We start from the raw sequence: 17,602 nt of genomic DNA, 5'->3' as shown, positions 1-17,602 counted from the left end.
TTTTTCTAAATTATAAGGGTAAATTAGTCATATTTTACCTTTCTCTTAGTTATCTATTTTTTTTATAAAAGATAAAAATTATAATAAATTGGTAGAAGTTGGTACTCCTATTATTAAACATATAATTACAAGAATGAGCAATAAAAAAAAATACTTAAATTCTAATTTTTTGTCGGCTAATCTAGGCACATTCGAAAAATATCTTATATGCTCTTTAATTTCTCAATAAATAAATAATATTTTTATAGCTAATAAGTTAGTATCGAATCATTGCTTGTGTAGATTAATAGCTCTGAGCTATACTTCAATTGTGCGATTACCTGACATAGCTTTCCAGACAATTAACTCTTGAGGAGACGAGTAACTCCGATATAAAGTTTTTGAATTATTAACTCTTTTTTTGTATTTATGGCGGTTATTATTTTTATGTATTGTTTAGTTTGATGCTAAGTTTCAGACTCGATTAGTTATTCTTAATTTTTTTAATTTTAATTTTTTAAAAATAAATTTAATTATATATTTAAAAAGATTAAAAAAAAAAGTTTGTGAACTAATTCAGGTCACTAAACTCAAAAAGCAAACAAAGCTTTATTTACCATTCTATATTTTATTTATCAAAATTATTCATCCTCATTTCTTCAACAAAACTGGTCCTCTATACTTATTTTACTCCGTCTTGTCAAGATCTCCCTCTAAAACCCTAAACCCCGTTCACGTCCCTCTTTACTCCGAACCCAGCCATGTCGCTCCTCCGTCACCGCTCCCGCCATCTCCGCCTCCTCCTCAGCAACCTCTCCCTCTCCCGCTCCATGGGCGGCGGGCCCCGCACCTTCCCCGGCGGCCTCAGCAAGTGGCAGTACAAGCGCATGCACGAGAAGCTTGCGCGCGAAAAGGAGCGCAAGCTCCTCCACCAGGAGAAGCAGCTCTACCAGGCTCGCCTCCGCTCCGAGATTCGTGCCAAGCTAGTAGCCGGCGCCGATCCCTCCCAAAGCCCATCTTCCTCCGCTGACTTCTCTCCTATGTCGTCCAGGGAACACATCAAGGCCCTGGCCGATCGATTCATGAAGGACGGTGCCGAGGACCTGTGGAACGACGACGACGGCCCCGTCCGCTCCCGGCCCCGGCTTCGGGTTTCGAGCCCGGCCTCGCCTTCCCCGCCTCTGGATGTAAGGAAGCTTGTGGAAGATCGCCGAGGCAGAAAGGTGGCGTCTTCAGCTTCTTTCAATCAGAGGAGGGAGTTCTCGGTCGTTTCCGGTCGGGGAATTAGATGGAGGGACAATATCTCGAGCGAAGAGGAGGAGGAGGATGCGGAGGTCAGAAAAGATTTGAGGTTTCTAAGGTTAGGCGCTCAGAATGAGGAAGAATCGGAGGAGTCTGATCTGGTAGGTAAGAGGAGTCCAAGAAAGAAGATGATGAGTAGCGCTGCTCTGAGGAATTATGATGCAAAGAAAGAGAGGAGAGCACTTAAGCATGTCGAGGAGGAAATCAGTGATTTTTCGAATCAAATCCGACAGCTTCGGGATGAGTTGAGGAACAGAGAACCAGTGGTTGGTGAGAAATGGCAGCGTGAAGTGAAGGAAGGATCCATTCTTACTCAGAAAAGGTTGCACTTTTATTTTTCTTCTATGAAAGCAGTGTCAAATTTGGTTGTATAGAAGTTTTGTCAATATTTTGATATAAATCCTGAGTATTTTCTTAAGTTCAAAAGTATAACTTGAATTGCTTTATCCTTATAAATTTTGTCATCGAGGATATATCTAGCAATATTTGACATTTCATATCGTAGTTCTAGCATCTGAAAATTTCCTGCAAGGTTTTAACTGGGATATATGGGATGAAAGAAGCAGGACATTTAACAGTTGTTGGATATGTCTGAAATCTTTTCTGTGTCTAACTTTTGGCAGAGTCTACACATTTTATCCTAGTTGTTTACCCCTTTTCTGTACATCAGTTTGCAATAGTTTTATTAGGTCCATATGCTATTCCTTGAATAGATTCCAAATTTGGTCCTTGTTTTATACTTGATATCCATCTTCATTTTGTGCACTGCAATATTTTTTAGAACATTCACCTGCATAGTGGGTTTGAATAAATAATTGAAGCTGTCATCAGTCACCTGCTGATAGGATGCAGTGTTGGATCTAAGAAATTGTTTCTAAAAGTCCTTTGCCTCTGTTTACTGAAAAAAAAGTCATGTTTCTTTTTTTTAAGGATGTGAAAAAATTCTCAAAATTTGATTTTATTTTATCCATTGGAACTTTTATTAATTTTTCCATTTCTCTTCAGATTTGATGAGTTTGACATCTCTCCACTGACAGTCAAGGCTCTTGCTGATGCTGGATATGTACATACAACTGTCGTGCAAGAAGCTGCTCTTCCTGTATGCCTTGAGGGTATGTTTCTTGGACATGGCTGTTTGAACTTTTCTTTCTCCTAGTTCACCGACCAGTTTGTTGTTTTTAACTTTTAATATATCCTGTTATGAAAATGATAGCTGTGTTGGAGCTGTAAACTGGTCTCTACTATCATATGTGGTAGTGTCAGCTTGGAGGATTTTTTAAAGGAGTGTGGTTCAACTCAGTTGCTAGGAGAAGTTTAGTCTCATCGATATTTACTGCCCCCCCCAATGAATGCTTAATACCATAACCAAGAAACTGCACATTTGATGGAACGTAAAGTGTAAACCACATTTCGAGCTTGATATCAGCTTTGCCATGATGGTTTAATTTCTGTTGTATGACTCTCTTTGTTTTCCTCTGATTCTCAGGATAACAGGTTAATTTTTTAGCATTTTGAGCACCTCTGTTTCCTTGCTTTTTGGAATATTAGCATGCACATGTGCAAGTTACAAGAAGTTAGCATTTCAAATTTTCAACCATAGTTAGAATATCCACTGTTTGCCATTCCGACTCCAAAGGTTAGTTCATCGGATAGATGTTAGTTACTAATTTACAACTACTACAATCTTCTGTGAAAAGGATTGAGCTCATATATTATTCTGAGTGACTTGGTAAAATTTTATTTATATGTCCCCTGGCAATATCTTGTGAAGATTTTCTGGTTGCTGAAGGTTTTGTCCAAGCAATACATCTTTCCTCTGCCATGCATTTACAATCTGTAAAGATAATATCAATATTTATAAAGGTTATCAACTTCTTTTAATTACGCAGGTAAAGATGCTCTAGTGAAAGCCAGAACAGGGACCGGCAAGAGTGCTGCTTTTCTGGTACATCATTTCTATTATGATAAGTAATATTTTTGTGTTTCTAGTTCTTCATTTATTCTTCTGATGGATTAATGAAGATAAACAGCTCCCTGCGATTGAAGCAGCGTTGAAGACAACAAGGAGCAATATGAATCTCCGTGTGTCTCCCATAGTTGCTCTTATTCTTTGCCCCACAAGGGAGCTCGCAATCCAGGTTGCTGCTGAGTCAAATGTCTTGTTGAGGTATCATGATGGGATTGGTGTTCAGTCACTTATAGGGGGTACCAGATTCAAGCTTGATCAGAAAAGACTAGAATCAAATCCTTGTCAGGTTTGTTTAGTTCTTGACTAGGATCACATTTGCTGCTGAATACTATTAATCTGAGATACGAGTCTGAAATTTGGAACACTTAAATGGGCTTTCTTGATTTCATAGTGCGCAAATTATCGGCTACCTACTTTGGTATTGCGTCACACAATTAATGTGAGATTGCTTTTCTTCTCCAGATTCTAGTTGCAACACCTGGAAGGTTGTTGGACCACATTGAGAATAAATCTGGATTCTCTGTCCGCTTAATGGGTTTGAAATTGCTTATACTGGATGAAGCTGACCACTTATTGGACTTAGGTTTCCGTAAAGACATAGAGAAGCTTGTTGATTGCTTACCACGTCAGAGACAGTCCTTGTTGTTTTCAGCTACAATTCCTAAAGAGGTATTATGATCTCTATTAGAGAATATGCAGAGCTATGCCTGCACATCTGTTTTTCTCCCCCTCTTTTTTTTTCTAGCTTAATAGATTCAGTGAATCTGTTTTGCAGTTTTCCTGTCGGAATTAATTTATGTGATAATGAATTACAGGTACGACGGGTTTCACAGCTTGTCTTGAAAAGGGATCACATATTTGTTGATACAGTGGGCTTAGGAGGTATTGAAACTCCTGCCAAGGTACATAGTCCTAATCTTTCTACCAGATTTATTTGTATGCATAATTTTGATTGTTCTCCTGTTATGCATATAAGCTCCTCTTATTACTAACATAAACAGCTCTCTGTCTAAAGCTGTTCATAAACCATGTTTTATGGACTTTATGAGTAATAATAATATTCAGGTCTTGCTACATGCACATTTACCTCATGGTGCTTTAACTCATTTGTTGAGTAAACTTATAACATGGAATCAATTTCTTGTTCAGGTGCTGCAGTCGTATCTCGTGGCCCCACACGAGCAGCATTTTCATCTGGTTCATCACCTGCTGCAGGAACATATCATTCAAGAACCAGATTATAAGGTTTTCCCCCTCCCTCTGTCTCAGTTTAAGATTTTACCAAAATATTCATTTCTTATCTAAGATGTTCCTGCCTCCAGATAATTGTCTTTTGCACAACAGCAATGGTGACAGCATTTATGTATATCATGCTCCGAGAATTGAAGATGAATGTCAGAGAAATCCATTCCAGAAAACCCCAGCTTTATCGCACTCGTATCTCTGATGAATTTCGGGAATCCAAGCGCCTGATTCTTGTAACTTCAGATGTTTCAGCTCGGGGAATAAATTATCCTGATGTTACCCTAGTGATTCAGGTACTCATTTTTTGTCTGTAAATTTTCTGGTTGAAAGAAACGGCTTGCAGAAGATATTGATGTGAATGAACTGATCTGCATTGGCTTTCAAGAGGATGTCTTCTTTTCCCTCATATCTGGTTGTTGAGCGACTTGGTATGCCTTGAAAGGTGCACTCATAGGTACTGACCTATAATTCGGGTTGACCAGGTTGGTATTCCTTCTGACCGTGAGCAGTACATTCATCGGCTTGGAAGGACTGGACGTGAAGGGAAAGATGGTAAAGGAATTTTGTTGCTTGCTCCGTGGGAAGAATATTTCTTGGATGAGATAAAAGATCTCCCCATAGAGAGGTCTCTACTACCAGAGCTAGATTCAAATATCAAGCAGAAGGTTAGGGTTAAGTCCTTTCTGGTTCTCTTCTTTTGAACTTTCTCATTTTCAATCTGGCTTAGCTAATGGAGCTACATTAAGACACTTGTTCAGCATCATCTGATTATACTCATTGGGAAATATAAAATGGTTGTTACAATCTTTTCTTCAATTTTTGAAACTGTGGACTACAATACAATTCAGTGCAATGAATGACTAGTTATATTAACGCTAGGACTTAAATACGTGGTGATTACATGCCCATACATGTATAGAACTGTGGAAAAATGTTTCTTTCTGATATTCAACTTTTACCTACAGGTTGAAGATTCAATTGGAACAGTTGACACAAGTATCAAAGAGGCAGCATATCATGCTTGGCTCGGCTATTATAATTCAATCACTGAAATAGGAAGAGACAAAACCATGCTTGCGGAACTTGCAACTAGGTTTTCTTGTGCAATTGGTTTGGAGAAGCCGCCAGCACTTTTCAGGAAAACAGCACTGAAAATGGGATTGAAGGATATTCCTGGCATTCGAATAAGGAAGTAATGTATACATCATGTGATATTATTTTGACCTTGTTGAGATCTGGCATGCATCATCTTATGTACCTAGACTAATTCAAAGAGTTGACTGGATGGGCCTAGCAGCTTGACCTTTCTGCCGAATGACGATAATAGGTAACTGCAGCCTTGTTTACTATATAATTAATTTTCTGCAAATCCTTCTTCCTATATGTATGATGATTCCAAATTTTATTTGTACATTTGTCAACAAGTTTGTTAGTTTGTGGTTAATAGAAAAATGTAAATCAGTGTAATTAAATATCAAATCTTAAGATTGTGCTTTGTCTGTTTGCTGATTTAAATCGGCACTCATTAAATATATAGTGGCATAATTTATTACCTGCTAAGACCTACATTTCTTTTTTCTTGCAATCGATCTTGACTTATGTCTGTCTTATTTAGACAATATTTCTCCCCTTAAGCAAAACGTTTTCCAGAGTTAAAACTAATCTTGAGCTTCCTGATAGATTATGCTTTGTACAAAGGATGATCCTTTAGTTCTCAATTTAGTTAGTATATCTGGTATGTTCATTAAACATTTTTTTCCTTCTGCAGGTAACATTTCTTTTTAGGCAATACTATTTGCTTGGTTCACCAACTCTCAAGACATTTTTGCCGCATAGAGACTGCGGATGGCTACGATCTCATGCTCTGGCATTTTTAGAATCGTAAATTCTGAATGGATGTCTAATTGGACTCAAGACAGGTAACGGCAAACACAATGTAATGTTTCAAAGATGGACTACCTTGTATATTTTATCTCGATTTTGGTAGTCTATAATTATTTTGCTGGACATTGGCATAATCTATTCCTCCCCTTAATTGCCTTTCTTTTTCTTGTTTAGTTGAAAGCCTGTAAGGATTGCTATATTGTCTTGTTATAGTGTAAATCTTACTTCTCTGTGATGTCTAATTATAGATAAGAGATTTACTTTTCAGGCTACTCTTATTTTTTATCTGAATAACTTGCTTGTGTTAAAGAAAGAACGATAGAAATAAGTAATATAGATATGTGACTCAATCCCTTTGTGTTACCTTTATAGCCCAAGTCCTGTTTTGTTTCAGTCTTAAGTCCAAATGTGACTAGCTGGTTTAACTTTTAGCTATGTTTTAGAGAGTTTAAATTAGGTTAAGAAAATGTAGTATTCGACTGTGAACTATGCTAAGAGTATAAATATTACTTTTAATGTGATATAAAAAAGTAAAAAAAATATATATTAATTTTAGAGAAAAATAGATAATATATGAAATTAATTTATCAAAGTATTAGACTTTGCAGTAAAGCTACAAAATATCTATCAAGTATTGTTTGCATTTATTATTATTATTATTATAAAAGTTAGCAAATAATTAGGCTTGCATGCTTACAAGTATTACTTACTATTTCATTAAAGTTGTGGAACCTATAAATCCATTGTTATTACTGACTTAAGTAAGTTTTAATTTTTTTTTCAGAGAAAAATATATTTATTTGGAGAAAAATTAAGGATATAAATCCTTAATTTCCTGTAATTTCCTGTAACATGGAAAAGTGAAAAAATATTTTTTAAGAAAATTGAGTTTGTGTTTAGTTACTTAAATTTATAAAATATAAATCCTTAAATTTGGTTAAGGAAAAATTAGTGTTTAGTTACTTAATATGGACAGGGGTCTCTGACCAAGTTCAGGATTGGTCCTAAACTCAAATCAAATGCCACCCGAGAGTTTGAAATATCTACTTAAATATTATATTTAGAGGTGATATTTTGTGAATTTTCTATGGTAGCGTTATATATAGATGATCAGTTATCAATATAATATAATCAATGTTTACTACATTCTTGTACATTATTCGTTTATTGTAACTAAATATACATCAACATGAATACATGATTACCCATTGTATTCTAAGAGATGGGTCCCATGTCTCTTAATACACTATTCTTTGTATGTTATCTATGACTAGAAAGTCCCAGTGTATGTGGGTAAAAATATAATATATATTAAAATGATGGTTTTTTATTATAATGTATTATAGTCGGCTTTTAATAAAATATTATTAATAAATTTAACAAATACACAGAAATAACTAAAATGCTCTGACCTTTTGATGTTTTTGTGTGTAAAAAGATTAATTTTCAAAAGCTATTTAATGCTTACCTAAATCATAAATCATAATTTAAGAAAAACTATTTTGAATTACCAGAGCAAAATAGTCTTCTTCTGTTTTTTAAATGTAAGTTTAATTTTAATTAATGGAATTATATTTTTGATAAATTACAGAGATTTCGGTGTTAATTATAATATGCATCGTAAAATGCAATGGTAATTATGATGTTTTGAAGTTTTGTAGTGGTAAAAATGTAAAAATGTTAGCGGGAAGAAAAAAGAAATTATAATGACGAAGCGTTGCATACCGGAGCTCCGAGAACACAGTTCAGACCCGGTTCGATTTCTCTACTCCACCCACCGCCAACTCGATCTCAGTCCCCTTCCCCCAAAGCCAGATCCGATCACGAACGCCGCCATGTCCACCACCACCACCACCACCACCGTCGTTACTACCTTCCTCGTCCACGCTGCCGTCTCTGTCGCCTCTTTTCGCCTCGGTCGCCTCCTCCACCTTCCTTCCCTCTTCCTCCACGGCCTCCACACCTACCTCCACCCCGACTCCCTCCCCCCCGACGCCACTCGCGCCCTCCTCCGCCCCCCTTCCTCCTCCTCTTCTCCTTCTCCTTCTTCCGACCTCTCCTCCTCCGCCCATCTCCTTCGCCTCTCCCTCTCCCACTCCCACCTCTCCACCCGGGTCCACTTCTCCTCTTACAACTCCTCCTTCCTGTCCTCCCTCGCATCCGTCTCCTCCCTCCTCCTCTCCCTCCTCCTCCCCTCCTCTTCCTCCCCCTTCTTCTCCTCCCTCCTCGCCTTCCTCTCCATTGCCCACCTCCTCCTCCTCTCCTCTCGCCTCTCCCTCTTCGCCTTCGCCACCCACGCCTCCCGCTCCTTCCTCTCCTCCCTCCTCCTCTCACCCCTCTCTTTCATCCTCCTCCCCAACCACCACCACATCCCCACCTTCCTCCTCTCCGTCCTCCTCTCCTTCCTCCTCTTCCTCCCCGCCTCCCGCTTTGCCCGCGCCTTCTGGATCGGCACCGACCAACCCCGCCTCACCTATCTCTCCGTCGTCTCCTGTTCCTCCCCCAACCGCCTCCTCCTCTACGTCTCCCTCCTCTTGTCCGCCGCCTCCTCTTTCCTCTTCCTCAACCCCGGCCTCGACGACGACCTCAAGATCCTCTCCCTCGCCGCCTCCGCCTTCTCCCTCCTCATAGCCCTCCGCCCCTGCCTCCAGATGTACCTCAACGAGGCCGTTCTCTGCTGGTACCAGCAGCTGCACGGGAGCCGCGTCCCGGACTTGGACTACGGCCAGGCGACGGTCTTCCTCCATAACCACTGCATCTGCGTGGTGGCGACCCAGCTCTTCGCGCCGCCGGTTCTCACCTTGCTCTTCCTCGCGGTGTCTCAGCTCAGAGGTAATCTATTCACTGGTTTAGTGGTGTTGGATTCTCTTGCTGATTGTTCTGATGGTATAAAAGAGATTGCTTTGTTCATGGCTTGGTGGGTGATGTTTGTTTGGTCCGTTGTGACCTTGTCCAAACTCGCGTTCAACCGCCGCGGTTGGTTGTATGTTTCCTGATTCTTACTGTTTTGATCCTGTTTTGTTTTGTTTGTTGATCGTTTGCTTTGGCGAGCATTGAATTGGTTTGCCTGCGAATTATTCAAAATTTCTTCAGAAATTGGTGAATGATATCATCTAAACTCTTATATAACTTTGCTTGGTTACCGATCTTTTGGCTGATAGCTTTTCCTATCAGAAGTCTCCGGCAATGGTCAGCCATCTTTTTATCAAAGCGGCATACATAGCCCTAAACCAAATTGGATAAACTAGGCCAATTGGCCAATTGGCCAATTGGCCAAGGCTCTGTTTGCAGTCATTGATTTGATTCTCCTGACTTCAATCTAACTTTCCTTGAATTGACATTGCATTCTTATGCTCCTTTCCTTTCCCTTCCTTTTCCTGACAGTCACTTGCTAGCTATTAAAGTAAAACCGAGTTGAATCTTAAGCAACATTGTTCCTGTTTCAAGAAGCTTGTTTTGCTTGTAGTGTATACTTTCTTGTAGTTGTGGGGTGAGTAACCTGTTATCCATCATCTTTGAGCTTGATTGAAATTGGAGTGGATGGCCAGTCTCCATGCTGCCAGATGAAACCTTTATGTGCTTTAATTATTTGGATGTTCATATAGACTATTGTCTCAGAAAAGAAAAGAAAAGAAAAGAAAAGAAAAGAAAAGAAAGATATATATTGTGCATTCATATGAATGGCAGAGTTTGAGCATTGTTCTGAAACTAGAAGACCTATTATCTTTAATGCACCTTGCTGTCATGAAATCATTTTTAAGAGTCATCATGAAACTCATATTTACTAGGGATCCATCACATAAAAATCCAAAGGCATAACAATTGATATATTCTACTTGTGTAATAGTTGAACTATATTTCAATAATTACCTATTCTAATAGTAATGTAGTATGTCACTAGTTGATGCTTGTTATGTAGATCAATAAACCCTATCAACTGTTTGATGCAATCAAGATTGTTAATTGATCATTATCAGGTTTGATGTGTTGAATTATTTTGTAGTGAGACATTTTCTTTTTGGATGCAATAACCTTGTGATTCACTTCCATTATTTTTCAAACAGCGGAATTCAATTTCAAATGAAATCAATTGAGGATTCTCTCTAAATGATATTAATTCAATTCCATCTTGAATTGGTTCCAAAACATAAGAACAGCAGCAACTTATGAAATTTTATGCAATTTTATGAACACTTGGGCAATTGTTTTTGGATAATCAGTGACTGCGTATATAAACCATATCTGCACAGAGGTATCAAAATTAGACGAATAATTGAATGTTGTTTTGTCTATCCATTGTTGTTAGGTTAAAATTAACTCTGAGTGTTTTTAAAACATTAGAAGTAAAATATAGGGAGTAAATATTAATATGGTAGGATGTAAATGATATTAAATGCAAAACTCAGTCATTTTACTAAATTTCCTATTTATTTGTTAGGGTAATTTGGAGCCAATTCTAAGTGGAATTCAATTGATTTTGTCTTCGCCTTATTATTTTTCAGAGAGAAAGCCCGTAAGCAAATATTTCATCAAGATAAGTGTTTACAAGGCTTATACACATAAGGAAAATGTGAGATAGATATTTAACCTTAACTAATTTGAGCACTTAGCTATTTAGGTTGTGTTTTGGTTATGCAACTGGCTTAACTATGCTTATTTCTTTAAAATGCCTAAGAAAGTTTATACCGCGTTAGACAGTTATAATGTTTTATTGTCAATTAGTATAGTGATGTAATAATTTCACTTGATTTGATATGAAAAGTTAATAAGTTAAGAAAATATTTGGCAATATAAAATATTAGATAGAATAGGAGAGGAGAGAGAGTAATAGGTATTAGTAAATTAATATTAAAATAAGTTATTGTTTAATTACTATACGATTATATATATAAATGGAGATAGTTTGCATAAATTTAAAGCACCTGTACAAGCCTTTCAACTAACATGAGTGGAGTGCGCATCCCATAATAAAGACCCTGGGCACCCCCAGCTTGATCAAGCTGCTGTGATCAAGCTTGGAAGCTTGGATTGAAATTAATTTCGAGTCTAGTTCTGGGATCAAACTTGAATGAAATAATTTTGATTTGAGCCAATTTCGAGCTTATTTCAAACTCAAGTTTAAACGAGCTACTCAATTGGCAATTTCAGGTCTTATCAATTCAAACCATTTTTGAGATTGAGCAAGCTTGAATTGATTTATGCTTGAATTAAGTTTGAATCAAGCTTAAAATAAAACTTAGTTCAACTATAAAAATGAAAAAAAATATCAAAATATAAATTATAAGTAATAAATATAATTTTGTTAGAAAACTACAAGCTATATATATATATATAATTTTGAGTCGGCTAGAGATCAAACTTAGCTCGAATTTAATTTCTAGCCTAGCTTCAAAATCAAGCTCGGCATAGCCTATTTTCCAGCCGATTATTTTGACAGCCCTAATATAGGGGGACTCAATGCTTGCTTCTGGATGCTTTGATCATCAGATTCAAAGGAAATATATTTAACTCAAAACTTTTATGCTGACCAATAACTTCTACTAGATTCAAACATTTCAAAGTTCCTACACTTCCTAACTCGATCTGTTTGCATAAATAACTATCTAAGTTTTTCATATTTCCCTTTGAATTTATCATACAAAGATAAAAATAAAGTTTACAAAGAAATTTAATTGTAATAGAGGGTGGTTTATGTAACTTTTTATATCCATCCATCTCATCAGATGTTAATATAAAAATATGAACAAAGTTCAAATGAGATCCATGACTTAACGCCTATCACCAATCCTTGGACTTTGTTATATAAATAGTCCTTATCATGGAGCTAACCCAGTGGAAGAGCTTGAAAAGCTCAAATCATTTGTTATTAGGTGGCAGTAGTTCATAGCTCGATTGACCGGATTACCTAAACCCCTAATCCCTGCAATTAGGATCTCAATCGTTGATTGAATATATATATATATATATAGACAGTTTAAATCCTAACTGTGGGGGTTTTGGCTGCCTATATTTTTCTCTCTAAGTACATTTAATGAACAAAATATGGAATTTTCTCTTTTAATAATTCTTTTCATCTTTTTTATTGTATTTAATCTATATTTTATTTCTCCTCTTCCACTAATATAATATAGGTTAGTGTAATTTACAAATCATAGTATATTTTATCTATTTTGTGATTCGCACCTCATTTTTGATGATTTTGTAATCTGACTGTTGATTTTTTTCTCAATAATTCTTATATAACATTCTGATGTTATTTTGACTAACTGATATTGATGAAATTACTAAAATATACTCGTCACTAGTTTTTCTCACTCTCCTTCGTCTCTCCGAAGAAGACATATTAATTTAGGCATTTATAAATTATTTTATATATTATAATAAAAGGGGTGTTAATCGAGAATTATAAGAAAAACTAGGGTTAAGTTATAAAAGTTACAAAGACAATCATTTGATGTGATTTTGTCAACTCTCCATAAATTAACATGTTCTTTTTTGTTAGCGTTTATTGATTACTTACTAGTTACCACTACAACCCCAACGGGGGTTATGTGAAAAGTTCAACCCAAAGAGAAAAAAGAACTTTGGATAAGTGCAAAATTGTGAAAAGAGAAGGGTCTTTTTATAAAGAGAAAAAATAAAAGAGAGAGAAGAAAGTACTTCTAGTTCACCGTTTCCGAACTACTTTTCAATTCCATCCCTCTACTTTCTTCTTTCTTTCCTCTCCAATCTCCCTCCATCCTTTTTATGCCCGACTGCGACTCTAAATAAAACGACCTACGAAAAGTCCGTCGGTTTCCACTTTCCTAAATTCGATTTATTCTGGGGAAGTTATTGCATACATCTTCATCTCGCGCTCGCAGGAACCTTATCTATCTCGTTATCCCATCGAGGCGACACGTGTCATCCCGACTCGGAAATAAAATCGAATTCCTACCCGAAACTTCCAGAAAAGAAACGGACCAGGTCTTCTAGCATCTACCCCCCCGACTATCCCATTGTACGCATAGAAGTTTTTACGCGACCCAATCAATCACCGGTGAATACCTCGATGCTACGAAAAGAGAAACTCGCGTACATCGTTTATGCGTAACTTTCTCCTTCCTGTCCTTCTCTTCTTTTCCCCCCCCTTCTTCCGCTCTCCTCCCACCGTTTAATTGTTAACCCCGACCGAAACTTCTAGAAGCTCTAGAGGACCCCGTCGATCGTCTCCGGCCACTCGGCGGAAGCCCTAGATTTTGGCTTGATCCATCCGTGGTGTTCAGGCAGAGCGGCCATGGCCCCTCCGCCGGTGGAGCAGGCCGGGGAAACGGCGACAGCGGCTGTGGCGGCGGAGGCGGCGCAGAGGTCGCTGCCGACGCCGTTCCTGACGAAGACGTATCAGCTCGTGGACGATCCAGCCGTCGACGACGTGATATCGTGGAACGAGGACGGGACGACCTTCGTCGTGTGGCGGCCCGCCGAGTTCGCGCGGGATCTCCTGCCCAAGTACTTCAAGCACAACAACTTCTCCAGCTTCGTCCGCCAGCTCAACACCTACGTGAGTACTGATCCCCCCATCTCCGAAATAGGTGACTTAGATCTCACTTTTGTTGAGATTTTTCTTTGGTTTTTGATAGGGATTTAGGAAGATCGTGCCGGATCGGTGGGAATTTGCAAACGATTGCTTCAGAAGAGGCGAGAAGCGGCTCCTCTGCGACATCCACCGCCGCAAGATCTCTCCGGCGGCTGCGCCGCCGGCTTCGGTGGCGGTTGCTGCGGCGATACCAGTGGCTGTGCCGGTGAACCGGATGGGATCGCCGGCCAACTCGGGGGAAGAGCAGGTGCTCTCGTCGAACTCCTCCCCCGGCCTATCGCCTGCACCGTCGGGGTCGGGTTCCGGCAGCGGCGGTGGGAATCTGGGAGAGGAGAACGAGAGGCTGCGCAAGGAGAACGCGAGGCTCTCGCGTGAGCTCGGCAAGATGAAGAACCTCTGCAATAACATCTTCCTCCTCATGTCTAAATACGGCGCCGGACAGCATCAAGGCTCCGAGTTCGGGGGGGCGGCGACGGAGATGGCGCCGCTGCTGGATCTGATGCCGGCGAGTGCGGCGACGGCTGCGGAGGAGGAGGTGGAGGCGGACGCAGAGATGGCCGAGGAGGACGACGACGAGCACGTGAAGGCGGAGGAGATCACTATCCCAAGAATCTTCGGCGTCTCCATCGGGATGAAGCGGTCGCTGGAGGACGACGACGACGAGGATCCGCCACAGAGAATGGACGTGAAGTCGGAGCCATTCGTCGAACCCGGATCCGATACGCGTGACGGGTCGGATGAGCACAAGCCCTGGCCCCTCTACCGGCCTCGTCCCATACACCACAGCCTCCGGGCTTGTAACGGGTCGGTTCGAGGACCCGTCGACCGGGAGAATCCGAACGTGCGGTAAACACCCGATCACGTGAGGCGGCGGCGGATTTAGGAAAAAGCCAAAAACAAAACAACAAAAAAACCTAGGTAAAGGCTATTTTATTAGATCTAAGTTTAATTTTCTCTTTCTTTCTTGTCTGTTGGATTTGTATGTGTAAATTATGGTTTAATTTCGTTTGCTTTCTGGAGATGGAAGTGCACTTCCGGGAAGTGGGAGGAGGACTAATTTATAAATATTTCTCTAATCTATATATAAACTCTTTTCATCTAAAATATATGCTTCATGTCATGTGGAGAGGGAGGCAGAATAGAATAGGACTTCTTTTATTTATGCCTACTAGTTGCACTGTTAGTTTATTCATAGTTCGACTAGTTTCAAAGGTAAATAGCATCTACTACGCATCAATGCTGGGTCTGAGCATTTACTCTCAAATTCTAGTTGCAGGTGCTATTTACACAGTGGCAGAAGTTGATTACCCATGTTAATCCAATTTTCAAATGGATTTTGAATTTAAATTTTAGTTAATTTTAATCTTAAATGAATTGGTTAGACTAAATATTATTATCTTAAATCGTTCTACTTCTAGTTTACACCTTTCCATCTAATTTGCTGTTGATTGAAACTGTGGCGCTCTTTGTTGGGCAAACCAAGACCTCTGGGCTACTACTAAATCTCCAATTACGGCTCTAAACAGCAGGTGTAGATTCTCAACAACCTTCCAAGATCTCCCTTGTGGCGTCTTCGTCTTCTTCTTCTTCGTCTTTGTCTTCACTCATCCCATATCTGATATCTTTTATATATATATATATATATATATATATATTTGCCCTTCTCTTTTGGGTTTAGATATTAGGACCACTAACTTTGCTGGAGATCAGTTAACAGCGCACCGTACATCCCAAGGTTCTGTCTTTCATTGGTTGCTTTTGTGACCCCCTTGTTGGGATAGGCATTTTGTATAGTGTGACATATGAGAGGGTTTTAGGAGGTAATTAATTAATTTTACGTGCTTATAATGAAATCAGTATATTATATTGTATTAAGACTCAGACAATGTCTATTATTCTACTAACATTAAAACTTAAACACTTTAGAACATCATGGTGGCATTTTCTCTTCTGGGCAGCCAAATAGTCATCTGTCATTCTATCTTACTAGCTAGCTCACTGCAAACAATTAATATAATTCTACTTATATGTTAGTCGACTCCTTATCCCAAAAAAATAATTAAAAAAATAATTAAAGGTTACAACTTGCATGGAAGGTTTAAACGTTTTGATGGAGCTTTCGAAGACCCCACGCGTTATTCTACTAAAAAGTGGAGTATCCATATAAGTCTACTCGTTATTCTACTAAAAAGTGGAGTATCCATATAAGTCTTCAAGGACTATTAAATTATCCGTAACTATAACTCAGTAGTTGAGTCTTATTTTATATCATAGTTAAAATTAATTTTAATTTCTCGAGTGGGTGAATGAGTTTTTATGTAGTAATTTCTTCCTCGGAGCACTATATGCTAATGATTTAGCACTTACAAGATAATGATCTATATAAAAGAAAGAAAAGAAAAATGGCAGTGAGAAAACTTTTACCTGCCTTTTAATGTTAGCAATGATTGATTCTTACATTGCAGAACCTAATGATATGCATTAGGTTCTATTAAACTTCTTAATAGCCAAGAAGTTTTAAGAAGTCTTCAACAACCTAACTCTTAGCTTGACTTTAAATTTATCCTCCTTAAAAAAATTAAAAAGAAAGTCATCCTCCTCCTGTCGTATTTTCATGTGAACTAAAGTTTGACTGGATTCAAGCTTAAAAGCATAATTTTTTGCATAAATATCTATTAATCCTATGGGAGGAAATAGCATCATCTACTAGAGTCTGCTAGTACTAGAAGTCCTTTTTGACTTTGCCATCATGTACATTCGAATGAACAGACTTCTAATGTTTTGTGTTCTTGTTAAATGAATCTGAACACCGGAGACATAATTAGCTCTGGATTTATATTCAAATCATTGGATTCACTTATCAACATCAACCGTCAATAATATGCCAATGGAATAACTTTCGGATGATTAAAGAGGCTTATATTATATAAATATTTTTAGCTTTCACTTCTCTCTTATAAAAAAAAAAAAAAATTCAATAGCTAAGGTTTAGTTTCGGATTATAATAAATTTTAGAGATATTTATAAATCACGCCATATATTTTATCTATTTTATGATTCACACTTTATATTTGATGTTTTTTTTTTATTCGACCCCTATTTTTTTCTTCATAATTCTCATTTAACACCCATATTAATTTAAACGTTACTAACAAATAAATATTTCATTATAATATATAAAAATAATTTATAAATATCTAAATTATTTATACGTTCTTCAGAGGATGGGCAAAGAGGAGAAAAAATAGTAACGATGGATCTTAGTAATTTGGTTAATATCAGTTAGTCAAAAATCCAAATATTTCATATTTACAATGTTCTATTTTCAAAGATTGACCCACGCAAGTCCATCAAACAGCGATTTTGAGCTTTCTTCAGGATTTGGCCCGAATTGTTCGGCAAATTCCCACGCGTTATGCACTCGTTCACCACTTTGTTCTCAACTATTCTGATTCCAGCAATTAATGTCGGGACGTTAAACAAAATTTATAGAAAAAAAAATAAATGATCGAATTACAAAATCATCAAAAACGATGTATGAATAATAAAATAGATAAAATATAAGATGTGATTTGTTAAATAGCCTAAATTTTATTATGAACCAAGTAAAGTAGTATAACGCTGTTCCCTCAATCAGTGTTTTATTC

The 17,602-nt window shown here is 38.0% G+C and overlaps 3 protein-coding genes across 3 annotated transcripts; all 3 read left to right on the top strand.

Moving 5' to 3' along the window:
• The first annotated feature begins 623 nt into the window (after positions 1-623).
• LOC140770452 (DEAD-box ATP-dependent RNA helicase 48-like) lies at positions 624-6,728 on the top strand. The gene is made up of 11 exons (XM_073111652.1): positions 624-1,603; positions 2,287-2,393; positions 3,171-3,226; positions 3,312-3,536; positions 3,713-3,919; positions 4,066-4,152; positions 4,400-4,495; positions 4,573-4,788; positions 4,978-5,160; positions 5,461-5,822; positions 6,264-6,728. Exons 1-10 carry the CDS (start codon positions 741-743, stop codon positions 5,689-5,691), a joined length of 2,271 nt encoding a protein of 756 aa, XP_072967753.1. The 5' UTR covers positions 624-740; the 3' UTR covers positions 5,692-5,822; positions 6,264-6,728.
• A 1,304-nt stretch (positions 6,729-8,032) lies between these two features.
• LOC140770453 (uncharacterized) lies at positions 8,033-11,024 on the top strand. Its single transcript, XM_073111653.1, has one exon. The coding sequence runs from the start codon at positions 8,086-8,088 to the stop codon at positions 9,373-9,375; it is 1,290 nt and encodes a 429-aa protein (XP_072967754.1). The 5' UTR covers positions 8,033-8,085; the 3' UTR covers positions 9,376-11,024.
• Positions 11,025-13,321: 2,297 nt separating this feature from the next.
• On the top strand, positions 13,322-15,059 carry LOC140770454 (heat stress transcription factor B-2b-like). The gene is made up of 2 exons (XM_073111654.1): positions 13,322-13,919; positions 13,999-15,059. The coding sequence occupies exons 1-2, from the start codon at positions 13,656-13,658 to the stop codon at positions 14,803-14,805; spliced, it is 1,071 nt and encodes a 356-aa protein (XP_072967755.1). The 5' UTR covers positions 13,322-13,655; the 3' UTR covers positions 14,806-15,059.
• The last annotated feature ends 2,543 nt before the right edge of the window (positions 15,060-17,602 follow it).

The sequence above is a fragment of the Typha angustifolia genome, chromosome 11 (genome assembly GCF_048772165.1).
Source record: "Typha angustifolia cultivar Huaian chromosome 11, ASM4877216v1, whole genome shotgun sequence".
Classification (NCBI taxonomy): domain Eukaryota; kingdom Viridiplantae; phylum Streptophyta; class Magnoliopsida; order Poales; family Typhaceae; genus Typha; species Typha angustifolia.
Note: the sequence above shows the minus strand (reverse complement) of the source record. Positions and strands in the feature narration are given on the sequence as shown.